Below are 26,808 nucleotides of genomic sequence, written 5' to 3' on the forward strand. Positions count from 1 at the left end.
TCTTAGTTGAAATCCAAAACAAAATTGCAAGTCATTCATCAATCTGGGAGGCATCTAATTAGTTCTTTTGTCCTTTCATGTGAGATCCAAGAACCCATGTCTACATCAATCCCATTTCCAGTAAACTATGTTCAGCAACAATCTTCAAGTCTACAATCGTTTAATTACGCAGAGTGGAGCTACAAACTAATTCCGCATGCAACACTGACAAATGAATGTGAATGTACAAAGGCAAATTGTACAACAACAAAATTAAGATTTTACTTTTGAACATACAAAACAGGAGAATGACTTTGTATAGCTTTGAGAATTTAAGATTGTGGCCAAGTGGTGGAAAAAGAAGACAAGCTTGTTTCTTACTCATCTTCAATTTTGTAAGGATTCACATCATCATGTTGCCAGCTTCTTTTCACTAGTTTTGCTTCGGAATGGTGACAACAAGGAGAAATGGCGAGAAGCTGTAACCATATAGAAAAAATCTTCAAGTCTCAATTAGAATTAAAAAAGAATGAAATGAAGCATGTTGCTAAATTAACAAACACTTACACTTAAGTGTAGCACTGGAATTAGGAGTTTCATCTTGTGAGATCAGATTCTTTAATGTACTTACTGATGATGAGCACAAAAAATGAGTGTCAACTTATGTAGCATTATGACTAAAATCCATAAATAACCATCAATTGACCCAAGTCTCCCCCAGACATTATAAATTTTAATTTTCACAAATCAGTGGCTTGCAATCTTCATAAATGTATAGAAACAAAACACAAAAGATAGACAGCAATCAAAAGAGTGCAATACAACAGCACACAATACAAAGCGACAACAGAAGTGACAGCTCAGCAATAACTAGAATTCCAAGTCAGAAACCACATCAGCAAGGAATTGGTTGAGTGGTTAGTTGAATATAACATAGTTAGCTTGATGGTTACAGAACATTAGACTTCTGTAATTATTTGTTATTTTGAGGTCGATTGATTGATTGCACTTTCTTTAGGAGCTTATGCGTTGAATATAAATACATGATTATATTCTGAGTTATTCAATGAGAATAAAAACATTGCATTTACTCTATTGTCTTCACTTAGTATGTCAACATCATTTAGAAGTATTAATGTTTTATGTTAATAAAATCCACATATAAATTTGACTATTTGAGATAAGATAGATTTCAAATACACAAGAAAGTCACTTAATTTACTCTCTAAGTATCATAAAAATAGAGTTTTTTATTTAATTCGTAACAAAAAAGTATCAAAACTCTCTATTCTTATTTCAATTTGTGCTGATTTCAGACTTGTTGAACTGTCTTGTCTTGACATTTAGTTATAGCTGCTATTTTCAAGTCATGCTCATTGACTTCAAAGTATGCCATCATGCATAATGAATGTGATCATTCACCAAAGTGTGTTTGGGGCATAATGCATGTTACCTTCACTAGAAGAAACAGTGTTTGTCCCATTATCATCTGCCTCAGAACCATTTATGCTGACATTATCTGATTCAACATTACGTTCGCCTGATGATGAGCTATGGTTCTTTCTTCCAAACTTTAACAGCCGTCTAAACCCTTTTGATGATTCCTTTACCTGAGGCTTTTCAGATGCTTCTGGAATCTTTTCTAGTTTCAAGTTACTAGATTCCGATACATGTGCTTTAACATTCACTGTGCCTGTTGTTGCCACAGTTTCTAAGCTTGTTGGGGGTGCTTTTCCATACTCAGAATTCTCAGCACATGGATCTTCCAGAGAAGAAAGCCGCACATAAGGGGCTTGATATGGTTTTTCAACAGTACTATGGCTTGGAAACTTTGGTGTTTCCTTCTCCATATTAACTGTCCTGGCCTATCCATCAAAGTGTTGTCTAAAATTATTAGATCATCAAGAAAAATTTGCACCAACACCCCGATGGGAAATTTATCTAAAATTAATAATATCAGTAAAATATATTTTATTGTTCAAAGATATATTCTTTTTGCAGAGTAAGGAAAACAAACGCCTAAAAACCTACAATAATATATCAAAAAGTACCAAATTAATCAAATTGCAAATAAAATTTTTGATGCTTTGACATGGGAAACACACTCAATTTAATAACAAACCTTTTGAACTTCACATGTAGTACATCTGTACATGTAAAACTACATGTTTGTTAGTGGGGAGCACTGAACCAAAGATTAGATACAATGCACACAAGTCAACCCTATGAATCTTCCTCGTGTCATAGTTAAAAAAATCGCAACATTCAAGACTGTAAACATTGAATTTTACTTGGTTGTAAGATTGTCAGATGCAAGTCATATCCATCATGGGTATGCACATTATGTCAATTTAACATTTCAAAAATTGCTAGCTGTGCATCCATCATTGTTCATTGCAGTCAAGTAGTATAGTCAAAAATATAAAACCGCATGCAAAGTCACTTTTTTGTTATCTGACCAACCATACCTCATAAGGTTGAATTTGCCTCTGTAATAGGTCACGAGTGGGTTCTCTATCAACTGTATCTATGGTAACTGGTGAAACTGGTGCCCGAATAGCAGCATAATCTGACACCACCTCTGTGTTCTCCCTAATATGCTGTCCCTTTTCAACCCCCAAAGTTTCTTTGGATGCATGTACAATAGGAATGGAAGGTTTCTCAAGCATCACAACAGTTTTCTCAACTACTGGGTTGTCATCCCTATCACTATGATGTGAATTTTTGTCATCATTCCTCTTCAATTGAGCACCTTCAGAGGTAGACTTCATGGAATTATCGTTCTGTTTTGTTTCCTTTGCTGTTGATGTGCTCTGGGAAACATCAGGTCCCTTGGGTGTTCTGATTTTCAATTCTGGGAGACTAGCAGCCTTGCTTTTGTCGTAGTTCACAATAGCAGATATTTTCTTGCTCTCAGGCCCATCAGATACTTTAGGTTTTGGTGCTGTTACAGTACTTCGTGGCTTCACTGAAGAAATAGGATGGCTTTTAGACATCTTAGGCTCCGATAATCTTCTAATCCGTGCCATGGATGACTTAGTATCACTTGCAACACCAGTGTTCTCTTTCTTCGGTTCAGGCAATGAAGATACTGACCGGCTTAACCTGTTTCCAGCCGAGTGGCTTCCAGTACTCAATTTGCTGGATTTGGAGGTTTTGTGGGATTCAGTGGAGCCCACAGACACAGTTCTGATGGGGCACCTTTGTAGAGGAGATGATGATCCAGGCTCTGAATCACTAAACTTTGATCCTTTGAGAGCGCTTGGCGATAGTTTGGTCAGCCCTTGTTTCCTGGTTTGCTGTGAGGGCAATGGTGACTGAGCAGGGATGCTACTGCCTCTAGCAGCAATCCTCTTTTGCCTCTGTATCTTTAAAGCTTCTAGTCGTTTCATGTCTTCTTCTTCCTGATAACCAAAAGCTCAAAGATATGAAGATCATATGAATAAACCAGATTAGCTAGCCAGTGCAAAGCATGAAAAGCCATTTTCCAACATATATGGTGACACAGGACATAAGTTACAACATGGAACAAATATGGTGACACAACAAATCAAAATTCTTTCAATGTTAGACGCAAGTTTCGATAACAATTTTGGTCTCAGAGGTAAAAAGTTTACTTTTATATAGGTGTACAAAATGGGGATGACAACAAAAATAGAGAGTATTGATCTAACAAACTTTTTAAACTCAGTTACAAGTGTAAGGCATACAAGAACTGTCAAGAAGATGATACTAACAAAGTTAATCAAATTTTTCTATAAAACTTGACCAAGGAGATTAGTGTAGTTTCCAAAAATAGGAGGATTTTGTAATTTAGTAAACAGTAGGGTAGGTCTTTGTAATTTACTCTAGGAAAAAGAAAAAATAGGAAAATGATAGATAACCTTCTCTTTCTTGATTTTCTGAAGATCGGCTTTGAAGGTTCTTAGTTTCTCAGCACGTGCCCGCGCTTCATCCAAAGGACTCAACTTTGAGGGTTTTCCTTTCCTTATTGGCCCCCCAATCTTCTTACCTGAAGTATCTGGAACAAGTTTTGATTTCCTGTCCTTGTCAGACATCTTAGTCCCTTTCTTGATGTCATTCGCCACCTCCTTATGCTTCTTATCCAGAGAAGCACCATCTTTTGCATGAGCCTGGATTTCATAATCTAAAGCAGGGTCATAGCCTATTGAACCCTTCTCTGCGCCACGCTCAGGCATCAAACTCAATTCATCTGGCTCATAATTAACTTGAGTCGCAGTCCTATTAGTCATGTTTTCTGCCTTCTGAACTGCTGATGGGAACTCAGAATCCATGTCAATAGCATTTCTGTCATTGTTGTCAACATAATCTAATGAAACTGGCCTCAATGCAACTATGTAGGAATCATCATCCATATTGTGAGATGACCTCCTATCCAAACTATTGGTTGCACGATCAAATCCATTTACAGCAAGTGGATCCGAGGGAGAACCTATAAACCCTGACTGGTTATCTTGCCTATGAATCATAAAATCATCATTGGCAGTCCTCCTATAGCCACCCCTTCTGCCATCTATTTCTGTAGACCGTAAATCCATTTGACCATCTATTGTCCTGCTGTAACCCAACTGACCCTCTCTTGCAGAGACCAACAATTCATCATTTGATGACTTTGGCATGCGGGTCACATTTCCACTAAATTTATTGATATCTGCTGCACTTCCTTCTTGAATTTCACCCCTATCTCGACGGCCAGAAGCCAAAGGATCATCCCCCAGGGTATTTTGTCGTCTTTTCAGTTGACCCTTCTTTTCCATAGCAAACATGCCTTGGTCAACATCAGGTCTATCTTCATCAGCATCTCTGAGTAAGAAATTTTGAAATGCATTCCAGTGCTCTCCTTCTGTCTCGTTCACATAAACCGTTTCTAAAGATTGTTTATGGTTTCCTTTTCGTTTCGAGGATTTAAGAGAGTTCATAACCTTCATCTCTGGAATTCCACCCTGAAAATCTCCATCGTCCTCATCAGTTTGAGAGTCACAATCTGATTGAGATTCACTATCTGAAGAGTTTTTCCCCTTTGAGGTGATGTAGTTAATGTTCCGAATGACAACCGTGCCTGATTGCTTTTTACCTGAGCGGCTAGCCTTCTTTCGTGATTCTCGATCTTTTGAAGATTCCTTCTCCAACTCCACATCACCTAATGATCTTGTTCTCAAAGCATCCAACTCCCATGTTTCTGATTCAATATTTCCATTACTACTGTCCATGGAGTGCCTTTTCTGCATTCTTTGACCTGCATTGAGTCTAGGATCCTCTACTGTTGGATAAGGTGGCTGAAAAAACGGGCTATTTCCTGGGTAATTCTGATAGTAAGGCATGCCTTGCATGGGATATGGTGGATAGACTGGTCGAGCACCAGAAGAAGAATGAACAGGCCAGGGTGGAAACATCTGATGAGGAAACTGGCCTGGAAAATATTCTTGGTGGCTTACTGGTGGTTGATGCTCCGCAGGAGGCCTTTCATCTGGACAGATGAGCAGACAAAATCTTTTCACTAAACGTAGTAAATAAAGATAGAAGATATATATGACACTACTACATAATTCAGGAACAAGATTAAAAGAAGCCATGCAATATTATGATTGGGGCCTCTCTCAGAGTCAAAACATCAAATTCTCCACAGATATGGGTAATCCATGAAATGAGAAACCAATTTCTTTTTTTACAACTGAAATTGATGATCCAGTCTAACTATTGAAGACTCCGAAGAACAATGGACCAAGGTTTTCATCATGAAATTTCTTGAGAACAGTAATTATACTAGGTTAGTTACTTATTCGTAGGATACCTCTTGCCTTTTGAATTCTTACCCGCAGAAGCAACACTTGTTGCTTTTCCATTATTTTCCGAAGCCAACTCATTTTGTTTGTTGGTCACACTTGAAAGGATTATGCCTGATGCATTCATAGCAGAGAAGTCTGCCCGCGTAGACATTGCTTCAGCTGCTTCAATTTCAAGCCATTGGCCAGTTTCATGCTTTCTTGTCCATAGTTCCTTAAATCTTCTACAAGCATCCCTGTTAGATTGATGAATTTAACATTACCAGGAAAGATTTCAAGAAAAACATTCTGCCACATAGGAGAGAAAGATGATATCTCGAATTATATTGAAAGTTTAAAACGGCCAGTAGAAGTAAATTCTACTTACATCAAGCGTGAAGCCCCAAAGCATTCAGCAAATGATATCAATGGTGGCAAATGATCAATGTCAAAACCTGCTGCTACAGCACGTGCAAAAGCCATACCTTGCTCTTTCTGCAGCACAGTTTTGCGTGTCTCCAGGACTTTTAAAAGCTGAACTCTAAAATAGCATTAGATACAGAAACAATCTGAATTAGCCCTCACAAAAATGTTACTTAATTATTGGGAAAAATTAAACACACTAATAGACCACAGCAATCACCGACATATGACATGAAGGATCAATATCATTTGGTTTTTGTATTTATCTTTTCTCTTATTAACCGATAAAGTAAACATCAAAAATTTAGTCATTTCTAGATCCTATATGTAAAACGAAAGTAGAAAGTCAATACAATAGCCATGTAGAAACCAAGGGAATATCCCCTGAATCTGACCTGCATCTTTGGAAAATAAATGAATAAAAGGAAGAATCTGAATATCCCTCTATTGGATGGAAGTTGTCCTATCAACAGAAAATATTTATTTGCCCTAGCAATGTGATAGCAAACATGCTTCTTTTTCTGGCATTCCTAGTTACTTGAAATGAACTTACAGTAGCAAGAAAATCAAAAGAACTTAAGAATTCACAGAAAATATGTGAGGTCTGAAGTGATCACTGGACATATTCATGATCACCCATGCTGAACCCTTGATCAACAATTTACTTTTCATGATAACTTTAACATTCATGAGAGGAATGATGTGCAGGATTTGAAGTGTCACAAGATAGACATGCAAGAAATGGTACATACTTTGAATTCTCCTCTTGTGCAGTGGATCCATTTGCTTCAGGCTGAAGAGCATCGGGCTGTAATTTAAACAAAAGAAATCAAATTAAAGACATTTATCAAAAAACTAAAAATATAAACTTTGATGAGTAGAGAGTCGCACCTGGTAAAGGACAATTGCTTTCTCCTCATTAGTATCTAGCATAGGCCTCTTGCCTGTCAAAACACTTGGAACTTCACAATCTAATAGAAGAACCATTTATAAAAAAAAAGTAAAAAATTAAAAAATTAAAAATTAAAAAAAAAACACTATAGACTTTTGAATTAGAAACTGGAACAAACACTACACCAGATTACAGAACTTAGTTGACTGATTCTTTGCCTCCCAATATATGAAAATGACTATGAAGAGGAAAGGGAGGAAAAAGATACGAGCCTAATGAAACGTTCTCTGGAGTTCATGTTCTTACATGAACAAGGTAGCAAACTTTCCCCATTAGTCCCCTCACACCCCACCCTTTTTACCCCATATAGACACTAAAAGCAAAGATGCATAAAGGAAAGTAAAAAATGGGTTCTTGGGGAAGCATGGTAGGGGAAGGTATGGGTTGTCGCCACCTGATAGAGGCAGTAGCCAGCGCCACTGGAGATCAAGTGTGTCAAGAAAGAGGACGGGAAACAACCCAAATACAAGGTAGCAAGCTTTCCCCATTAGTCCCCTCACACCCCAACACCCACCCTTTTTACCCCATATAGACACTAAAAGCAAAGATGCATAAAGGAAAGTGAAAAATGGGTTCTAGGGGAAGCATGGTAGAGGAAGGTATGGGTTGTCGCCACCTGATAGAGGCAGTAGCCAGGGCCACTGGAGATCAAGAGTGTCAAGAAAGAGGAGGGGAAACAACCCAAATACCAGAAGCCCAGTGCAGAAATTGAAAGGAAACACAAACAGGAAAAAAATCTCCTATTTTACTAATAGTGCAGTCATTGTGTCAATATATGCATAGTTGTCTTTTCAACAGTACCTTCAGCACTGTCCACAGGTTTTGCATGATTGTCCTCTACCTGCCACAAAGAAACTGAGATTGACTTTTCTAGGAAGATATCACATACAGATCATTGAATGCTAAGAGATTTTACTTACAGGATTATGCCCCATATCATTGTTTCCTTGAATCACAAGTGCCTCCTCAATTTGTAAGATCTCAGATTCTAAAGCGTACACCCGTTCCAAGACCTCTGGAGTGCTCACAAAGCGAACAAACCTAACAAGTCACCTCACATATTAGTACAGCATGCCGATTTCCGAGGGAGAGAATTATCATTGTAGTACAAGATATTGCATGACAGAGCTCTCTAAATAGTCACAGGATAGTATGATGAAATGTTGAGATTTTTTTTTGTTGTGATAATATGAAATGTTGAGATTATAAGAGTAAGCACTTTTCTTACATTTTTAAACAAATAAAAAAAATCAGTATTGTGTTTAAAATGATTCCAAATTAGCATCCAAACATGCATTGTATGCACCACTCATGTTTACTCTTCAATTTCTAGTTCGTCGGCTTAGCTAAGAAGCTCAAGCTTATGCACTGTTCGCAAAATACTCTAAATAGGACAGGGGGAGTGGATTCCATTCCAGACCTTTCCACTGTACTCCTTGTGAACCATGTTGCATCACGGCCAGACTCTGGCTCAAGAATAATTGAATAACCTCCCTTGGCCATTTGTTCTTGTGCAGTCTTCAAGTGAGAAAGAAATGGATTCAACAAACCGGAAGCTATTTTCTCCGTCTTTCCATTTGCAGATATAACAAGATCGCACCTATCAAGAGGGAGGGAAACAAAACAAAAGAATCAAAGTGAGGACTCTGTTTTACAATTATACTTTCGCATAATAGTGTCTACCGGTTATATTAGGCAAGCTGGCATCTCAAATTCCCAACATATAGCAAGAAACGAACAAATAGTGCCTTTTCATCCAAAAATTTCTCTGTTTTGGTTCAAATAAAATTCATTATTTAACCTCCACTCAGGAAAAAATAAATAAAAATAGTGCCTTGTCAATCGATGAATCTGTAAGCTTTCACCACAATGCACCTCAAGCACAAATTGAACTATTGGAGACTATATTATCCCTAACAACCTTAAAAACAATAGGTACGTTTCATAAAAGGAAAAAAAAAAAAAAAAGTACGTAAACTAAACAAAAGGAAAGCAATCCAAATCCGAAAAGACTGAGAGTACCCAATAATCAAACACTCTTGCACAATAACTATCAAAGCGAAACAAAACTACTTACCAAAAGAATCACACTCACACATCCAATATAACCCCAAAAGATCCTATCCCAAAAGTTTAAACACCAACACTCAGATCACTAAAGAAACATTTCCAGCTAAGTCATTGTTCATAACAATACTATGAGATTGTAAGAAGGCAAACCCAATCTTTACTGCCAAATATTAAACAAAATTAAAGAAATCCAATAAGCACTGAAACCCATTGATAAAAAAAGAGAAGGATTACCTGGTCCGAGTGGGGGTGAGTTGAAACACAGCTGAGTCAAGCCGAGCTGAAGACCTCATTTTTACAGGGAAATCGTTTAGGGAGGCTTACGACCAGGCTTTTAGAATCAATAAGAAGACAATGAAAGTAGCCCAAGTGGGATCAGAGACTCATTAAGAAAGTAAGGAACCGTGAAGCAAATTTATGAAAACATGGGCTCAGAGCTAAAAAGAAGTTGAGAAAATTTCTGAAGCAACCCAGAAGAGAAAAGGTCTGGCTGAGCTCAAAAAAGTGAGCTTTTAGACAGAGACTGAAACAAAGGAGAGAGAAGAGAGGATCCAAAGAGTGTGTGTTGTACTTTGGATACCCACTCAGCCAAGAGACTGAAAAAAACAAAAATAAAATAAAATAAAGTGGTTGGATTTCGCCTGGTGTAAATATGAGAGAAGATAAGGGCAAATTAGGAGAAAACAGATAAAGTTGACGAGCGGTGCTGAGACGAAAAGGACAAATATCATATTATATATCAGAATATCATGGTATAGTTGGTGACAAAGACCGAATTTTCCTGGTGGAAATTACCAAAATGCCCGTTTCCTTTTCATAGGACCGTTGTGAGACCTCCCGGGTCCCCCACTAGGCTGTCTTTGGCAAGTGGTTGGCGTTTAATTTAACCAAAAGGGCGTTTGACTTGAGAGGAGTAAATTGCTTAAATTGCTTGAAGCCAGTTTTTGGTAAGAAAATGAGAGATAATAGGAACAAAAATATTGAATAATTAAATAAACATTTATTGGGTCAGACCGTCAGACCAAAGAAGAAAAAACAGAAATAAACATTTATTGGGTATTGAATTCAATCATTCATGAACTTGCTCACCAACCCTTATTCTTACCAAGGTGTCACTAATACCAAAACTATTGGAATTCTAATGGATTACAAACAAATTTGACCAACTCTTACTTTTCATTTTGAACAGAATTTGAACTCAGAATTCATGTTCTTGTCAATGAATTAATTGACTTTTTCAAATTAATTACCCTTTTGTTCATTCTAATCTCATAATTAACATAATCATTGCATAAGATTGACGATAACAAGTCCATATAAAAAGGGTTTTTATCCCACACCAAGGTTGTGTCGACTGTTTCTTCAAGTGATGATGAGATTGGAGAAGCTGAATTATAGAATAAGCCAATACAGCTTTGAAATGCTAATAATCTTATTAATTAAACACCCATGGCTAATTTGTATGGTCATGAAACAAGTTAATCATGACTCATGAGGAAAAGGTCTACCAAATCAATGATTTGATAAGTGATAAACAAGCTGCCACTACTAGATGAATGTTTGTATTAGAACAATTATTATTGGTTTTTGCAAAGGTGTCCATTTCCTTTGGTTTTTTTTTGTTTGTGATAAAGTGTTTTTTTTTTTTGTCACAAAGTAAATTTATTTGTCATTTGCAATTTTTAGGTGAGTTTAGTCATCATTAAATGTTGTAAAATGAACTTTAAAATAATTTATTAAAAAATTATTATGTATAATAGTAATATTGAATAATATGTTTACATACTAATTCACCTAAATTATTATATATATATAATAATTCATATAAAGTCACCAACCGAACTACAATAGTGAGATTGACCCAAAATTAATTAGGAAAACTCCGTACATATTCTTTTTTTTTTTTTTTGTCTGAACATTTTCATATAAATAGGGGTGAAGTGAAGTCATACTCGAACCTGCAGTGGTCATACAAGGATAAATTATTTTATATAATCGATATATTGATACGTAGTATAATTAATCTATGTGTTATAATATAAGTGGATGTTATTAATATTATACCCTACTAATATAAACACATTATCTAATAATACTCTTACACATTAGATTGGTTATACCATATAACAGTATATCGGTTATACCCTATAATTTTTCGCCATACAAATATATAACTCCCCCTTCAACTGCCCCAAACCATCAACGGGCCCAACCCCTCTAAATCTCTAAATCTCTAATGTATGAAAGAGTATGTAAATAACATAATAAACTTTGCAATTAAGTTAGCAGCGGTGGTCCCTCTTCTATTTGATCTTTAAAATTTAGCCCCCCTAATTAAAAATCCCTCACTACGTCCCCACATATGGACCATATATTGGCAATCAATCGCTTGGCAGATGTTAGGATTGATTTCAAGTTCTTTCTTGACTTATCTTATTCTCGTACAAGAATATAAACTTAAGATGTTTTTTTATTATTAATTACTGCTAAAGTGCTAAGAACAAAAAAACCTCTTATATTAATCATAAATGCAATACATTAATAACGTAATTAAGCTAAAGAACACTTCTTGCACATAAACGTGTTTGTCAATGTAAATTAGACTGAATGCTCGATAGCTGCATCCGCTACTCAGTATCTGCAGTTAAATTTTTTACTTAAATCTTAATATTCGTGAGGTTGATTAAGTTTTTTTATAATATGCTTTAGGAGATTTATTGGTTAATTGAAGATTTAAAATTAGGGTTTTTTTATCAAGAATATATAATATAATGCAATGTACATTGTAACTATAGATGCAGAAAATTTTGCGCATGCAACTGCCCAAGTACTCGGTGATAATTTTTTTACTAAAATTTAATAAGAAATATCAAGCGCTCGACAATAATTTTTATTCTTAAAATTTAAATTGCAACTGGTTGTTCTTGTGATTAATAAAATCATATATTTTTGTCCTTCTAATAAACCACCCTTTGGTTTTTTTCTATAATGATCATCTATTACAAAAGTGTGTGTGGAAAAATATGCTGGCGGTTTTTGTGGTTCCTTCTTCTTAACTCTTTTGATTCATCTCCCTTTTATAAAGGTCTTTGAATAGAACCAAAAGAAATTAATATGCTAATCTAATCAACTATAGTATAATTAGCGGTGCGTTTATTTAAACTGGTAGTAATATGCAATGTAGGTGCAGTGGGCTCCAACCCTAAATCGTGGATCCCATGCAGATCTGCCTATCAATAATTCAATATTAAAATTTGGATCTATTTAGATCTCCGTCTTACCCATCAGGCCTTCCTAGCAGGTGGTACATAAAAATTAAAATGGTTGATTCAGAAAGAAGAATTCCAACCTCACAGGCTCATTCCTATTATCAATGCGGAGGTTGGTATCATATTTGAATTCTTTACTTTTTTTTTTCTGTTAATTTTTATTTATTTTAATTCTAACCTTGTAATATAAATTTAAAAGTTATAATATGATTTAACTGACTCCCACTCAAAAAATGTTAAAAATTTGTTTTATCTTTTATAGGTGATCTAGATATGTTGGAATCACCATGACAACTTGATTTGTTTTGATATTATATTACAGTATAAGTATTTAGATCCAAATTAATTGACAGGGAATAAAGAAATCATTATATTATATATTATGATGTAAGATTATAAATTTCCGTTGTGAGATTCTATTCTCAACAAATGGTATCATCAATTTCACCTAGCTGCTTGAAGTTAGAGTGTCTTTGTTTTTTATATTGTTCCACAAATTCAAATGTTATTTCTCCGATGGTCAAAAACGGATGTACCTGAATATCATATATACATATTTTCACAATAATATTGACTTTGACTGCATTGCTCTCAACAGAAGACAAAGAAATCTTGGCCTCACCTGCGCAGCAACATTGAGGCAGCATCTGCAGCCATAACTAAGGCCCATACAAACCCATCTATAAGAATAAGAATAAAGGTGATGAAGCACGGATCGATGGTCATTGACAAGAAAACAAAAATAAAAGTGTGACTAGTGCTTTTAGGTCATATCAAATCAATACAGTGAATAAACAATTAGAATGGACTTGTGAGCAAGAGCCAAGAGGTAACTATCAGTCTATAACAGTTGATAATGTTTATGTTCTTAGTTCAATTTGTTTTGAGTTGGTGCCAGCTAGCCAGTTCAATCTAGCAATCAATTAAGGTAGGTAGAAATCCAACCTGCTTATTCCTCACCTCTCTCCGACTCTCTTTTTATTTTGAGAGCTGCTATTTGCACATCCCTAATTTTCTCTTTGCACACACTTTTCTCCTACACACCCCTTATTAATTTGTCAAACATAAAATTTCTTTTTTACACACCCCTATTATGACCAAAATACTCCAATCTCACTAATATGTCTAAATTTCTCTTTACACACCCTCTCAACCCAAACATTACACACTCCCACAAACACATCTACACTACTGTTGAACCGTAAAAAAATTCAAAAAAAATACAAAGGTTGAGGTTGAGATAAGATCCTCATATGCCATGTGCCACATTAATTTCAAATGAAAACAAATTGAAAAGTGAGATAATGTGGATTTATCTGAAAGCTTAATTATCTCTTATCTGATGAGTTTAAATTTAAATGGAGAGAGTTATCTCATCTCCATCTGATCTCATCACTTGGACTTCCCATGGACTCTATAAATAGAGCATAAGGGATTCGGAGGAGAGAAAGAGGAGAGAAAGAGGAGAGAAGACACCGAAAGGCTGCAGGAAGAAGAAGAACGTCTATTTGCCATCACCAAAGCTTTGCCACTGCTAGGTAGATGACACTTCTTTTATTCATTGCTCCTTCCAATATTTGGTTTCGGCTGAAACCCCAATAAAGTTTACCAAAGGATTCGGCTGAATCCATTTTCTCTCAATCGGTTTCGGCTGAAACCACAAAAATTCATCAAAGGATTCGGCTGAATCCATTTTCTCTCAATCGGTTTCGGCTGAAACCACCAAAATTTATCAAAGGATTCGGCTGAATCCATCTCCAAATTGGTTTCGGCTGAAACCATAAAGGATTCTGCTTAATCCATATATCTCAAGCACCGAACGGGTTGGGCCGAATCCATGGTGCGTTGAGTTACAAAAAATGCAGTTAGTTTGCTGATTAAAATGGTCCAAAGCAGAAGCGATAGGTACCTGCAAACCAAAGAAATGAAGGTTTTAGCCTACAAAAGCAAGGTCATAAACTATCTTGCTAGTCTGACATACCAGCCACGCAGAGGTTGCACCACACGAGGAAAGAAGTAAAAAAAAATAAATTGACTTCCACCTCTTTATGGTGCTGCAATCCTGAGCAAAATACAAGATCAGTATTGCCAAGTCTAATAGGTGGGATGTGCAGCAAAAATAAAAAAGGGGGGAGTAATGGATTAATGTGAGCTCACGCAGGCTAAATTTAGAGCCCAAAAGACATGGGGCTGCTGCACTTTGAGATTCTGAGAATTGGCCCAAAGGCTTGCTGCCATGTGGCATTTAAGTTGCTATTCAACTCACCAAAGTATTGCAATGCGGTCAGAGAGCAACATATATCATTCCAAGGCCTTAATTTAAGTTGCAGCAATAAAGTTCATATTGTGGGGCTTTCTAAGTTTGGTTCCAGGAAGAAAAAAAAGAATGTGGTTGCTTTCCATCATCTTTGGTTATCAAAGCCAGTGGACTTGCATGCTCAAAGGAGATGTACCTCCAAAATCTCACCAACTGGGCCTACAAGGAAGTAGAGGCCAATTCTTATTTGAATTGCATCTACTGTAATTGGCTTATATAATGAAATACAAAAAAATATATATGCCAAGTATCAAACAGTGAGCAATCAAATTCAAAGGGTTTGTTGTCAAATCTAACATGCCCATTAACAAAAAAATTGGTTTAAAATAAACAAAGTCCGGTGGTCTCCCAAATTCTCTTTCGCCCATTAAAAATATAAAATGTGTCAATTAATAAATAATTGATACAAAGGTATTAGTGGGCACATAACCAAATTCATGTTTGCCCATTAATAAATAAAGTGTGTCAATTAATAAATAATTGATACAAAAAATATAGTGGGCACATATCAAATCTAACTCTCTCAAATTCATGTTAGCCCATTATAAAAGAATGTACCATTTAACAAATAAATGATACAAAAAATATTAATGGGCACATTTTCCTCCAAATCCCAATTCTTAAATTGGTACAAAACCAACACTCTCAAATTGGTATAAAACCAACTCTCTCAATCGGTATAAAACCGAAACCAAATCCAAACCCCAAATTTAAACTCTCAAATTGGTACAAAACCACATTTCTCAAATGGTACAAAACCATCTCTCTTAAATTGGTACAAAACCAAATATCTCAAATCTAAATCCTAAATTCAACTTCAAAATGGCACAAAGCCAATCAAGTCAAATTCTTTCACCGAACTACGTCTGGTTTGATCCCATCATGGGTACGTAGGCAATGTGAGCAAAATTCACACTCAACCTCATTTACAAAATTCTCTAAATTCCCTTAGGAATTAATTCATATAAATTTCTTTGAATTAATTTCGCACCAAATCAAATCCACCCAAATCCTTCAGAAATTAGTTCTACACACAAAAGTCCCTGAATTAATTTCTCAAATCAAATCCAAAGGCTCTAAACCCTACCCAAATTACACAAATCATTTAAATGGGTCATCCACCCATTTAATTCCCAAAAACTCGGAACTACGTGTGGTTTGATCCTGCAATGGGTACGTAGGCAACCTAAAATACAGGTGCAACCGCAATCACAAGTAAATTCCATTTCAATGGGTCGTTTACCTATTGGAAATCCAAACACTCACCAAGTGATCCGTTGGTTTCATTACATTTGGAATCAAAGGGTGTTCCCTTGAGTTAAGGGACTATAATTAAGAGATGTACTCCATCTTGAATGGGTCGTACCCAAAATAATAAAACCCTCATTCCATAAATGAATTTGGGTGAAATTATGTTGGGTAATATTTATTATTTATTTACAAATTTTGTTCAACATAATTTTTGGCACGCTCGGTGGGACCCATTCTCCCTTTCATCTCCAATATAATGGAACTAATCCTTTATATTGCATTTGCCTCTCAGGAAAGTCAAAGGAGACAGAGAGATAGATCAAATGGCACCACAAGTCACAATCTACTTCCATGAGCTCTCAGCCTCTCAAACAGAGAGCGGATGCTCGAAACATGCTGGTTACCATACCACATTTGTCATCGATCAAGCACCATTTTCAAGCAACGTTCCAAGGCTAAATGCTGGAGTCAAAGCTAAGGTCACCAAGGCCCAACAAGTAAGGACTTCATCAAAGAATGCCACCAAAACTTCAAAGAAGCGGATGGCAAGAGCTCTAAGGAAGAAAGCCACAAAAACTAGTGCTGTTGAGGTTGCTAAAGCCATTTCAAAAGTAGCTGTTGGAGCAACATCCACCACAGCCAATGCCAGCAAGGCCAAAAGTCACATAGTCACCAAGACTGCCCAAATTTTGATTGGGTCTATACCAATCAACTTGACCATTACGGAGTCAACCATGATAATTTCCAGCAAAGAAGAAGAGGAGGTTCCAACAAGCCGAAAGGCCGAGACCCTCAAATCTACACAACAAGCATTAATGGAAGCTACAACAACACTTCCACCACCCATTAAAAAAGACATCATTGACACAAGTGCCCAATCCCAAGTACAAGATTTTGGTTCACATTCTACCGACCCACACATGGGGCATGGTAGAGATGTTCAAGGACCATACCCATGGGGGCAGTCAACAATGAACGAGTTTGTGGACCCGACGAAGGGGGCATTTCTTGAGTCCCAAGTCGAGCCAAGACCCCACCTAGTCCCCGTCATTCCTGCATGGGTCTGGGCGATGTCATATGGGTACCCAGAGGATATGTCGATCCCAAATGATACCTCTGAAGATGAAGACCCAGCATGGTCTTCCAATCCTTTGTATGGAAACGCTGAGTCTTTCTTTCAAGAAGAGGAAACTCTAAAGAAATCAACAACCCAGTCTCATGTGTCCAAGACAAATGAGGACGTAAAGTCCGAATACATGTCAGTTATGGTTATTAGCGCAATGAGTATTGAGGAACAAAATCAAAAACTGCAAAGAAAGATTGCTGAAAAAGAGGCAGAAATGAAAAAATTGAAGGATGAACATGATGTAGAAATAGCAAGATTGACTGCTAAATTAGCCAAGGCTAATGTCAACAATAGTGGAAAATCGGAAAAAGGACATAGAGTCACTGGTAGCTGAAGGAATCAAGAAAGCTCTGATGTCCCAAAATCCACCAATTCTTGGGTATTTGAAACCTTACCCGGACCACTACGATGCATGCCCATTCCCTAAAAATTATCATAAACCAGTCTTTGATAAGTTTGATGGGATAAACGGCTCTCCCCTTGAACATCTAGCTCATTTCTATTCAGCTTGTGGGGAGACTTCACGGTCAGATGCCTTGCTCATAAGGCAATTTGTTCAGTCGCTCAAAGGATCAGCTTTCACCTGGTATACTCATTTACCACCACATTCCATTCACACATGGGAAGACATGCAAAAAGCATTTCTAGCTCAATTTGTCAACGCCAAGAAAAAAGTCACACTTCTTGACTTGACTGAAGCTAGGCAAGGTCCCTATGAGAATGTTAATGAGTTCATTGCCAGATGGAGAAGCCTTAATGTTCAATACATAGAGAAATTAAGTGAACAATCTGCAGTACAAATTTGTTCAAGTAATCTCTTGCCTGAGATAGCGTCATTTGTCTGCGCTCGAGAACCCCAAACGTTTGATGCATTAGTCTCAAAGGCATGCAACGTTGAAAAACAAATTGCGCGCCAGAAAACCATAACCCAAGAGGTGTACTCAAGACATGAGACAACTGACAGTGAGGAGGAGACCGAGTCAATGGCTACCTTTGCTGAAATTGACAAAAAGTCTGATAGAGGCAAAGGAAAAGAGGAACCAAGGGAGCTAATGCTCAAAGAAAGGAAAGAAGCCAAATTCACCTTTGACGAAGAGGATGTCGAGGAAATATTCTTTGAGCTTCTCAAAGCCAAAGCTATCAAGCTTCCCGAGCCAAAACGACTGAATGAAGCCAAGAAGGCAAATAGCTCCGGATATTGTTGGTATCATCAAGTTACTGGTCATTCTACAAAGGATTGCAACATTCTCAAGAACATAATCCAAGAGATGATTGACAACAATGAGATAGTGGTGGATTTAACTTAAAGCCACATGTTTCAAAAGAAAAAGAAAGAAAAAAAAAAAAAAGAGGAGCTCGCTAGGCTGAAAACCCGAAAGGGCGGTCCAGGCAAAAGTTAAAGCAAACCTGTTGGATTGAAAACCCGAAAGGGGGGTCCAAGCAAAAGTTAGGGTTGAGCTTAAAAAAAAAAAAAGGAGCTCGCTAGGCTGAAAACCCGAAAGGGCGGTCTAGGCAAAAGTTAGAGCAAACCCGTTGGATTGAAAACCCGAAAGGGCGGTCCAAGCAAAAGTTAGGGTTGAGCTTAAAAAAAAAGGGCCTGTTGAGCTAAAAATCCAAAAGGGCAGCTCAAGCAAAAATTAAGGCACAAAAAAAAAAAAAAAAAATAAATAAATAAATCTTCCCCAAATCAAAAGGGGTGAACTACGTATGGCTTGATCCCTTAAAAGGGTACGTAGGCAATTTAGCCTCAAAAGCTAGATGCAGCCGTAAAATCTCAAAATTCACTTTTCTCCACCAATAGTATCTGCACGTGATTAAACTGCTGTGTACTACAAAGTCTTCCATTTATGTTATGGACAAGTTGCAAAGAAGCCTTAAGCGTGTCTTTATAAATGGATCTCAAAAAAGAAGAAATTTCAAGCCTCGCACGTGCAAAGCCGTTCCACGCACGATGCTTGAGGGGGCATCTGTTGAACCGTAAAAAAATTCAAAAAAAATACAAAGGTTGAGGTTGAGATAAGATCCTCATATGCCATGTGCCACATTAATTTCAAATGAAAACAAATTGAAAAGTGAGATAATGTGGATTTATCTGAAAGCTTAATTATCTCTTATCTGATGAGTTTAAATTTAAATGGAGAGAGTTATCTCATCTCCATCTGATCTCATCACTTGGACTTCCCATGGACTCTATAAATAGAGCATAAGGGATTCGGAGGAGAGAAAGAGGAGAGAAAGAGGAGAGAAGACACCGAAAGGCTGCAGGAAGAAGAAGAACGTCTATTTGCCATCACCAAAGCTTTGCCACTGCTAGGTAGATGACACTTCTTTTATTCATTGCTCCTTCCAATATTTGGTTTCGGCTGAAACCCCAATAAAGTTTACCAAAGGATTCGGCTGAATCCATTTTCTCTCAATCGGTTTCGGCTGAAACCACAAAAATTCATCAAAGGATTCGGCTGAATCCATTTTCTCTCAATCGGTTTCGGCTGAAACCACCAAAATTTATCAAAGGATTCGGCTGAATCCATCTCCAAATTGGTTTCGGCTGAAACCATAAAGGATTCTGCTTAATCCATATATCTCAAGCACCGAACGGGTTGGGCCGAATCCATGGTGCGTTGAGTTACAAAAAATGCAGTTAGTTTGCTGATTAAAATGGTCCAAAGCAGAAGCGATAGGTACCTGCAAACCAAAGAAATGAAGGTTTTAGCCTACAAAAGCAAGGTCATAAACTATCTTGCTAGTCTGACATACCAGCCACGCAGAGGTTGCACCACACGAGGAAAGAAGTAAAAAAAAATAAATTGACTTCCACCTCTTTATGGTGCTGCAATCCTGAGCAAAATACAAGATCAGTATTGCCAAGTCTAATAGGTGGGATGTGCAGCAAAAATAAAAAAGGGGGGAGTAATGGATTAATGTGAGCTCACGCAGGCTAAATTTAGAGCCCAAAAGACATGGGGCTGCTGCACTTTGAGATTCTGAGAATTGGCCCAAAGGCTTGCTGCCATGTGGCATTTAAGTTGCTATTCAACTCACCAAAGTATTGCAATGCGGTCAGAGAGCAACATATATCATTCCAAGGCCTTAATTTAAGTTGCAGCAATAAAGTTCATATTGTGGGGCTTTCTAAGTTTGGTTCCAGGAAGAAAAAAAAGAATGTGGTTGCTTTCCATCATCTTTGGTTATCAAAGCCAGTGGACTTGCATGCTCAAAGGAGATGTACCTCCAAAATCTCACCAACTGGGCCTACAAGGAAGTAGAGGCCAATTCTTATTTGAATTGCATCTACTGTAATTGGCTTATATAATGAAATACAAAAAAATATATATGCCAAGTATCAAACAGTGAGCAATCAAATTCAAAGGGTTTGTTGTCAAATCTAACATGCCCATTAACAAAAAAATTGGTTTAAAATAAACAAAGTCCGGTGGTCTCCCAAATTCTCTTTCGCCCATTAAAAATATAAAATGTGTCAATTAATAAATAATTGATACAAAGGTATTAGTGGGCACATAACCAAATTCATGTTTGCCCATTAATAAATAAAGTGTGTCAATTAATAAATAATTGATACAAAAAATATAGTGGGCACATATCAAATCTAACTCTCTCAAATTCATGTTAGCCCATTATAAAAGAATGTACCATTTAACAAATAAATGATACAAAAAATATTAATGGGCACATTTTCCTCCAAATCCCAATTCTTAAATTGGTACAAAACCAACACTCTCAAATTGGTATAAAACCAACTCTCTCAATCGGTATAAAACCGAAACCAAATCCAAACCCCAAATTTAAACTCTCAAATTGGTACAAAACCACATTTCTCAAATGGTACAAAACCATCTCTCTTAAATTGGTACAAAACCAAATATCTCAAATCTAAATCCTAAATTCAACTTCAAAATGGCACAAAGCCAATCAAGTCAAATTCTTTCACCGAACTACGTCTGGTTTGATCCCATCATGGGTACGTAGGCAATGTGAGCAAAATTCACACTCAACCTCATTTACAAAATTCTCTAAATTCCCTTAGGAATTAATTCATATAAATTTCTTTGAATTAATTTCGCACCAAATCAAATCCACCCAAATCCTTCAGAAATTAGTTCTACACACAAAAGTCCCTGAATTAATTTCTCAAATCAAATCCAAAGGCTCTAAACCCTACCCAAATTACACAAATCATTTAAATGGGTCATCCACCCATTTAATTCCCAAAAACTCGGAACTACGTGTGGTTTGATCCTGCAATGGGTACGTAGGCAACCTAAAATACAGGTGCAACCGCAATCACAAGTAAATTCCATTTCAATGGGTCGTTTACCTATTGGAAATCCAAACACTCACCAAGTGATCCGTTGGTTTCATTACATTTGGAATCAAAGGGTGTTCCCTTGAGTTAAGGGACTATAATTAAGAGATGTACTCCATCTTGAATGGGTCGTACCCAAAATAATAAAACCCTCATTCCATAAATGAATTTGGGTGAAATTATGTTGGGTAATATTTATTATTTATTTACAAATTTTGTTCAACAACTACACACCCCCCTACCTCACCCCATCTCACCTCACAAGTAACCACCAGCACCCACCATTGCCGACACCCACTATTGCCGACACCCATCTCCGGCTTCATCACCACCGTCATCGCCGTCGTCAGCACCGCCGTGAACTCCATCAGTGGCCTCATCAAATTTCTGCCACTCCTAACCCCACCACAGCCACTAGAAGTGAGTTTCTCAAATAAATTAGTTGTAAATGTAAATCTAATACTTTTTTATCTAATTTGAATTAGTTAATCCATCCCAAATACCGTTTTTGTCTGTTTTACTAGATTTGTAGGGAGGATTTCGGGTTTTGGAGTGAGCATTTTCGGGGTTTTTAGTTTTCTGATTGCAGCTCGTTCGGCACTGGTCTGCCGAACGAATTCATTTCATTCGGCAGTCAGCTACCGAACTAAATGAATTGGTTCGGCAGTACCCTACCGAACGAATGCAAAATGTCGGATTTCCATATTTTGGTTCGACAGGTGACTGCCGAACAATGAATATTAGTTCGGTGGTTACCTGCCGAACGAAATGAATTGGTTCGGCAGCACGCTACCGAAGGAATGCAAAATTTCGAATTTCCCTATTTTGGTTCGACAGCCATCTGCCGAATGGTGGAACTGTGTTCGACAGCCAACTGCCGAACAGTTGCCACTTTGCTCGGCAGTTGACTGTCGAACCACCTGTGTTGATAATTTTTTTTTTTTTAAGCTTTTAAAAAATCATATATTTGCTAAAACAATTTTCAATTTCTTGTTTGAAATTATAGGATGGACAGAAGAAGAATCAGACGTGGTGCATCTTCATCCAGAGGGGAAGTCCCCGATGTTGCCGATGATATGCAAAGAACACGACCCACAGCATCTGGGCGAAGAAGGCTAGTACAAGCACGAGCTAGTCGTGAGGCAGTTCCTGAACAAGCTGAGGTTCCGGTTGAGGATTACAATGAGGATAATCCCAACGAGCTTGCTGAGCCTTTCCCGGGAAGTCCCATTGACACGTCCCTGCTGAGGAGTTATGGAACTCACGTAGCTGCTGAAATTTGGAACAACGAGGTATGATCTTTAACAGTTGGTATTTTATTCTTGTGTAACTTGCAGTAATAATGAGTGAATTTCTTTGGTTATGTTTGAATTAGGAAAGGGAGCCTTTGAGGTGCATGTCCAAAACCACCAAGCTTCGTGAGTGGAAGTTGTGGGCCAGAACAGATAATGACCGGTTGAAGGGATATGTCCTTAATTATGGGTTGACATCACTGGTGCAGTGTTCTTATCGTACGGTTGACAAAGTGTTGGTGTCCGCTTTTGTTGAGAGGTGGCATTCGGAGACCAATACATTCCACCTGCCTTTTGGTGAGATGACCATCACACTAGATGATGTAGCCAACATTTTAGGCATTCCGGTTGGTGGTGCACCAGTGGCTACACTTGTCGAGGATAACATTACTTCTGAATATCTACTAACTGCATATTTAGGAGTTAGTGGGGATCAGGCATCAGAGCAGTTGATGGACTTTGGTGGTGAGTACGTACGATTAGAGTGGTTACGTACGTGCTTTAGTGATGTCACTGATGCCGACTCTGAGCATGAAATCCAATGTGCAGCCCGAGCGTATCTGTTGTATTTATTGGGTTGTACCCTGTTTGTAGATAAGACTGGCACAAGGGTACAAGTGCAATATCTCAGACTGCTCACTAATCTAGACACCGTTAGCCATTACGCATGGGGCGCTGGATGCCTAGCATGGTTGTTTAGGCAGTTTGGATTTGCCTCTCGAGCTGGTGTCAAACAAATCGGCGGATATATGACACTGATAGAGGCTTGGGTGTACGAGCACATGCACACCATTTTCGGTCCATCGTACGATATGAATTATTCCGAGAATTCACCTCGTGCGCTCCGCTGGACTCCAAGGCGGGATGGTGGCAGTGATCTTGAAGCAGTGCAAAGAATACGGCAACAACTTGATGTTTTGTCGGCTAACGAGGTATATTTGTAATTTACAATTCTTTTTATAAATTTATGATTATATTATTACGTTAATGTTTTCAACTATATAATGTTATTGTTTTTTTTCAGGTTATTTGGGAACCATACAAATCCCAAAGACAAGCACACCCATTGCCAGCTATAGCATTCTTCACAGGGATGATAAGGTGTTTTGATGTTGTTGAGCCTTATTGTCCCGAAATAGTACTTAGGCAGTTTGGGAGGGTACAGACGATCCCCCTGCACCACGTGCGGTTTTTCAGGGGGTTAGAGGTTCGAATGCGCACTCATACAGACCCATGTACAACTATTTAGCTGGTATGTGGGAGGCATGGGAGAATCACGTGTTGTCTGAGGAGGCGCGCAGTATACCGGTGAGGCAGCCATCGGATACTGTGAGAGGGTACCTCAATTGGTTCACCTCTATATCACATCCAATCGTCCACAACCCTACTCGCAGAGGTGCATTTGACCCACACGCCACATCGGATATTGCATACTATCGGGTACGTAAATTTACACAATTAGTCTTTACCTTCGCACGCGGTTCTTTTAGCACCGTTATCTCTGGATTCATAAGCTCTTCTATTTTCAAACTTATCATTCTCTTAGTGTCCTCATTCTGTCCTTCCATCCATATTGCTAGTCTATCAAGTGTTGACTGAACCGGTGGATTTGACACTATCACTTGTGGTTCGTGAAGCATATCCAACTTTCTCCAACGGGGATGCACTGAATCAAGTGGAATACGCATCTTACGTCGCCTATACGACAAAATCTCATGTGCACATGGCAAACAGTGTGTATGGCGAATAGTGCAATCACACGGTAATGTTCCAGTCGGATTTGAATCGGCCCTACAAAAAGAAAAGAATTATATTAGTTAGTAAGCATCACATTAATGAAGTGTTCATGGTAGTAATTATAGTTGAGTTAGTATCCAAATTACCGGCCAATCTCACAAGCAATTATAGTCAATGCCGCCATAGATACATAACCAATCAAATCTTTCAATTCCGGCTATCTCATTTTGACTTGGACAAACGTTCGACTCTTCTCAAATGATGCCTTGATGTGTGTATGCTGCAATACTAACAATGAGTGTATATGTGCCCAAGAGGTATCAAAGGGAAGCTGGCTAGAGCCAAGTTCCCTTTTTAGCTTCGCGTGTGCACTTTCCGCCCTATTAATAGAGTCAAGTTAGTTTATATACAACACAATATAATAATGAACAAGTAATGCCAAATATGTGAAAGTGTTTACCTATTGGAAGTTGTATTACCAAAATGCATACATGTGTATGTCCATACAGCCACAAACTTCTCCTTGAAAGGTATCAACCAAGTGTCCTTCAAATAGTCAATAACTCCAGAAACCCAACCGAACTTAGATTCAATCTGCTGTAAGTCTCTTAAATACACATCTTCTGACGTTGAATTTACCAAGGAATACCATGAACTGTAAAACTTATCCCAATCATCCTTGTTTCCAAACTTTTTCTTGCAATTTGCCATCACATTTTTGCTAATGTGCCACCTACACAATAAATGTTTAGCAGTAGGAAAAACTGCAGAGATTGCATTCATGAGTGCTAGATCTCGGTCTGTGACAATCACACCAGGAAGACAATCATCGCTGAGTAATGACCTCAATCTAGTCAAAGCCTAAATGTAATTGTCTTCCTTCTCATAACTAATGTAAGCAAATGCAACTGAGAAAGTCATGTTTGTGGATGTGACCCCAACAATCTCAAAGAGTGGCAAACGGTACCTATTAATCTTATACGTGCAATCCATGATCAATACATGTGGAAATGCACGTAAGAGATCAACACAACCAGGGTGGCTCCAAAACAAATCAGTCACAATATCATCACCACCAGAACATCTATGCCACTCAAAGTATTTGTGTTCAGATAACTTACTTAGCAAACACTACATTTCAGTTTTTCCAGCCTTCTCTTTCACCCTATTGCGGTGTCTGACATTGTATATTGTTTTGATTGTTGTTGTATTCGAATAATCCATTTCCTTCAAGATGGCCAGAATCTGCTTCGATTTCACTAAACTCTTAGACATATCCACCAATAAAGAACTCTCTGTTTCAGATAATCTCCCCACAAATGAATGTCCTTCACCAGTAACTAAAACTCTATGGTTATGCACTCCACATACTACACTTAGCATCCATTCATCCTCATTACCAGTTTGCACACCCTTTAATGAGAAGGGGCATCCACATCTTTTTGTAGTAGAGTCCCTACCATCCTTAGGACGTTTTACTATACAACTATCAGCATCATACTTGGATGGCCTATGGTGACCACTTCGTTCGCAACCAAGGAACACTCTAGCTTTCTTCTTCCCCACCCCTGCTGTATTAGACCTCATAATGACAATGACTATGTTGTTCGTCCTTCCTTGTGCACGTGCCCAGCTAACCAATGCATCCCTCGAATGAAATATCTACACATATGTAATTTACATTATTCACATTTCAACTACATTTGCAACATATATTTCCCAAATAACAAATTCATACCTCGTTTGTTGTGAATTCATTACTATAGTCACGTGAGTATTCGGTCAAAACCTTGGCCTCGACCTCGACCTCGACCTCGGCCCCAATGTAGTCCTCAACCTTGCTGTTTCGAGTAGAAGCACCACCATATTGCTCATATTGTTCATCATCCTACACATAAAACATGAAAATAATGTCAAAACAGTACGTTCGGTAGAAGGTTACCGAACTAAATGAATCTGTTCGGTAGAAGCTTACCGAACGAAATCATATTGTTCGGTAGTAATCTGCCGAACCAATAACCTTCGTTCGACAGTTGACTACCGAACAATATCGATTTTTGTAAACAAAATACTTCATTCGACAGATGTCTTCCGAATATATGTAAAATGTTCGGCATGTGTCTGTCGAAATTCATAAGTTCATTCGGCAAACAGTCACCGAATGGATTTTTTAAAATTTTTTTGTAATTTTCATTCGGCAGTTAACCACCGAATGTGTTAGTTTTGTTCGGTAGTCATCTGTCGAACAATGCAGAAACGTTTGGTACTGGTTCGCCGAATGAACC

At 37.8% G+C, this 26,808-nt stretch overlaps 2 protein-coding genes across 2 annotated transcripts; one reads left to right on the forward strand and one right to left on the reverse strand.

The window, feature by feature from the left end:
* Positions 1-99: 99 nt before the first annotated feature.
* On the reverse strand, positions 100-9,788 carry LOC147293830 (COP1-interacting protein-like protein). Its single transcript, XM_086231343.1, has 13 exons — positions 9,442-9,788; positions 8,558-8,737; positions 8,058-8,178; positions 7,939-7,978; positions 7,077-7,129; positions 6,938-6,993; positions 6,151-6,303; positions 5,814-6,019; positions 3,864-5,467; positions 2,448-3,383; positions 1,433-1,844; positions 547-609; positions 100-458 (listed from the first exon to the last, which is right to left on the reverse strand). Exons 1-13 carry the CDS (start codon positions 9,498-9,500, stop codon positions 391-393), a joined length of 3,951 nt encoding a protein of 1,316 aa, XP_086087469.1. The 5' UTR covers positions 9,501-9,788; the 3' UTR covers positions 100-390.
* A 6,579-nt stretch (positions 9,789-16,367) lies between these two features.
* On the forward strand, positions 16,368-18,477 carry LOC147293831 (uncharacterized). The gene is made up of 2 exons (XM_086231135.1): positions 16,368-17,312; positions 17,443-18,477. The coding sequence occupies exons 1-2, from the start codon at positions 16,368-16,370 to the stop codon at positions 18,475-18,477; spliced, it is 1,980 nt and encodes a 659-aa protein (XP_086087261.1).
* The last annotated feature ends 8,331 nt before the right edge of the window (positions 18,478-26,808 follow it).

Source organism: Dryas octopetala, chromosome 2 (assembly GCF_963921425.1).
Source record: "Dryas octopetala chromosome 2, drDryOcto1.1, whole genome shotgun sequence".
Taxonomy (NCBI): Eukaryota; Viridiplantae; Streptophyta; class Magnoliopsida; order Rosales; family Rosaceae; genus Dryas; species Dryas octopetala.

What these genes read in the sequence shown, in the direction of transcription:
- LOC147293830 (XM_086231343.1), bottom strand. Translation starts at nt 9,500, where the DNA reads ATGAGGTCTTCAGCTCGGCTTGACTCAGCTGTGTTTCAACTCACCCCC. An exon ending in ACCTGTGGACAGTGCTGAAG is followed by an intron (nt 7,130 to 7,938) that starts GTACTGTTGAAA and finishes GTGTTTTGACAG; the next exon opens with GCAAGAGGCCTATGCTAGAT. An exon ending in CACTGTTTCTTCTAGTGAAG is followed by an intron (nt 610 to 1,432) that starts GTAACATGCATT and finishes GCTCATCATCAG; the next exon opens with TAAGTACATTAAAGAATCTG.
- LOC147293831 (XM_086231135.1), top strand. Translation starts at nt 16,368, where the DNA reads ATGGCACCACAAGTCACAATCTACTTCCATGAGCTCTCAGCCTCTCAA. An exon ending in CCGAATACATGTCAGTTATG is followed by an intron (nt 17,313 to 17,442) that starts GTTATTAGCGCA and finishes CTGCTAAATTAG; the next exon opens with CCAAGGCTAATGTCAACAAT.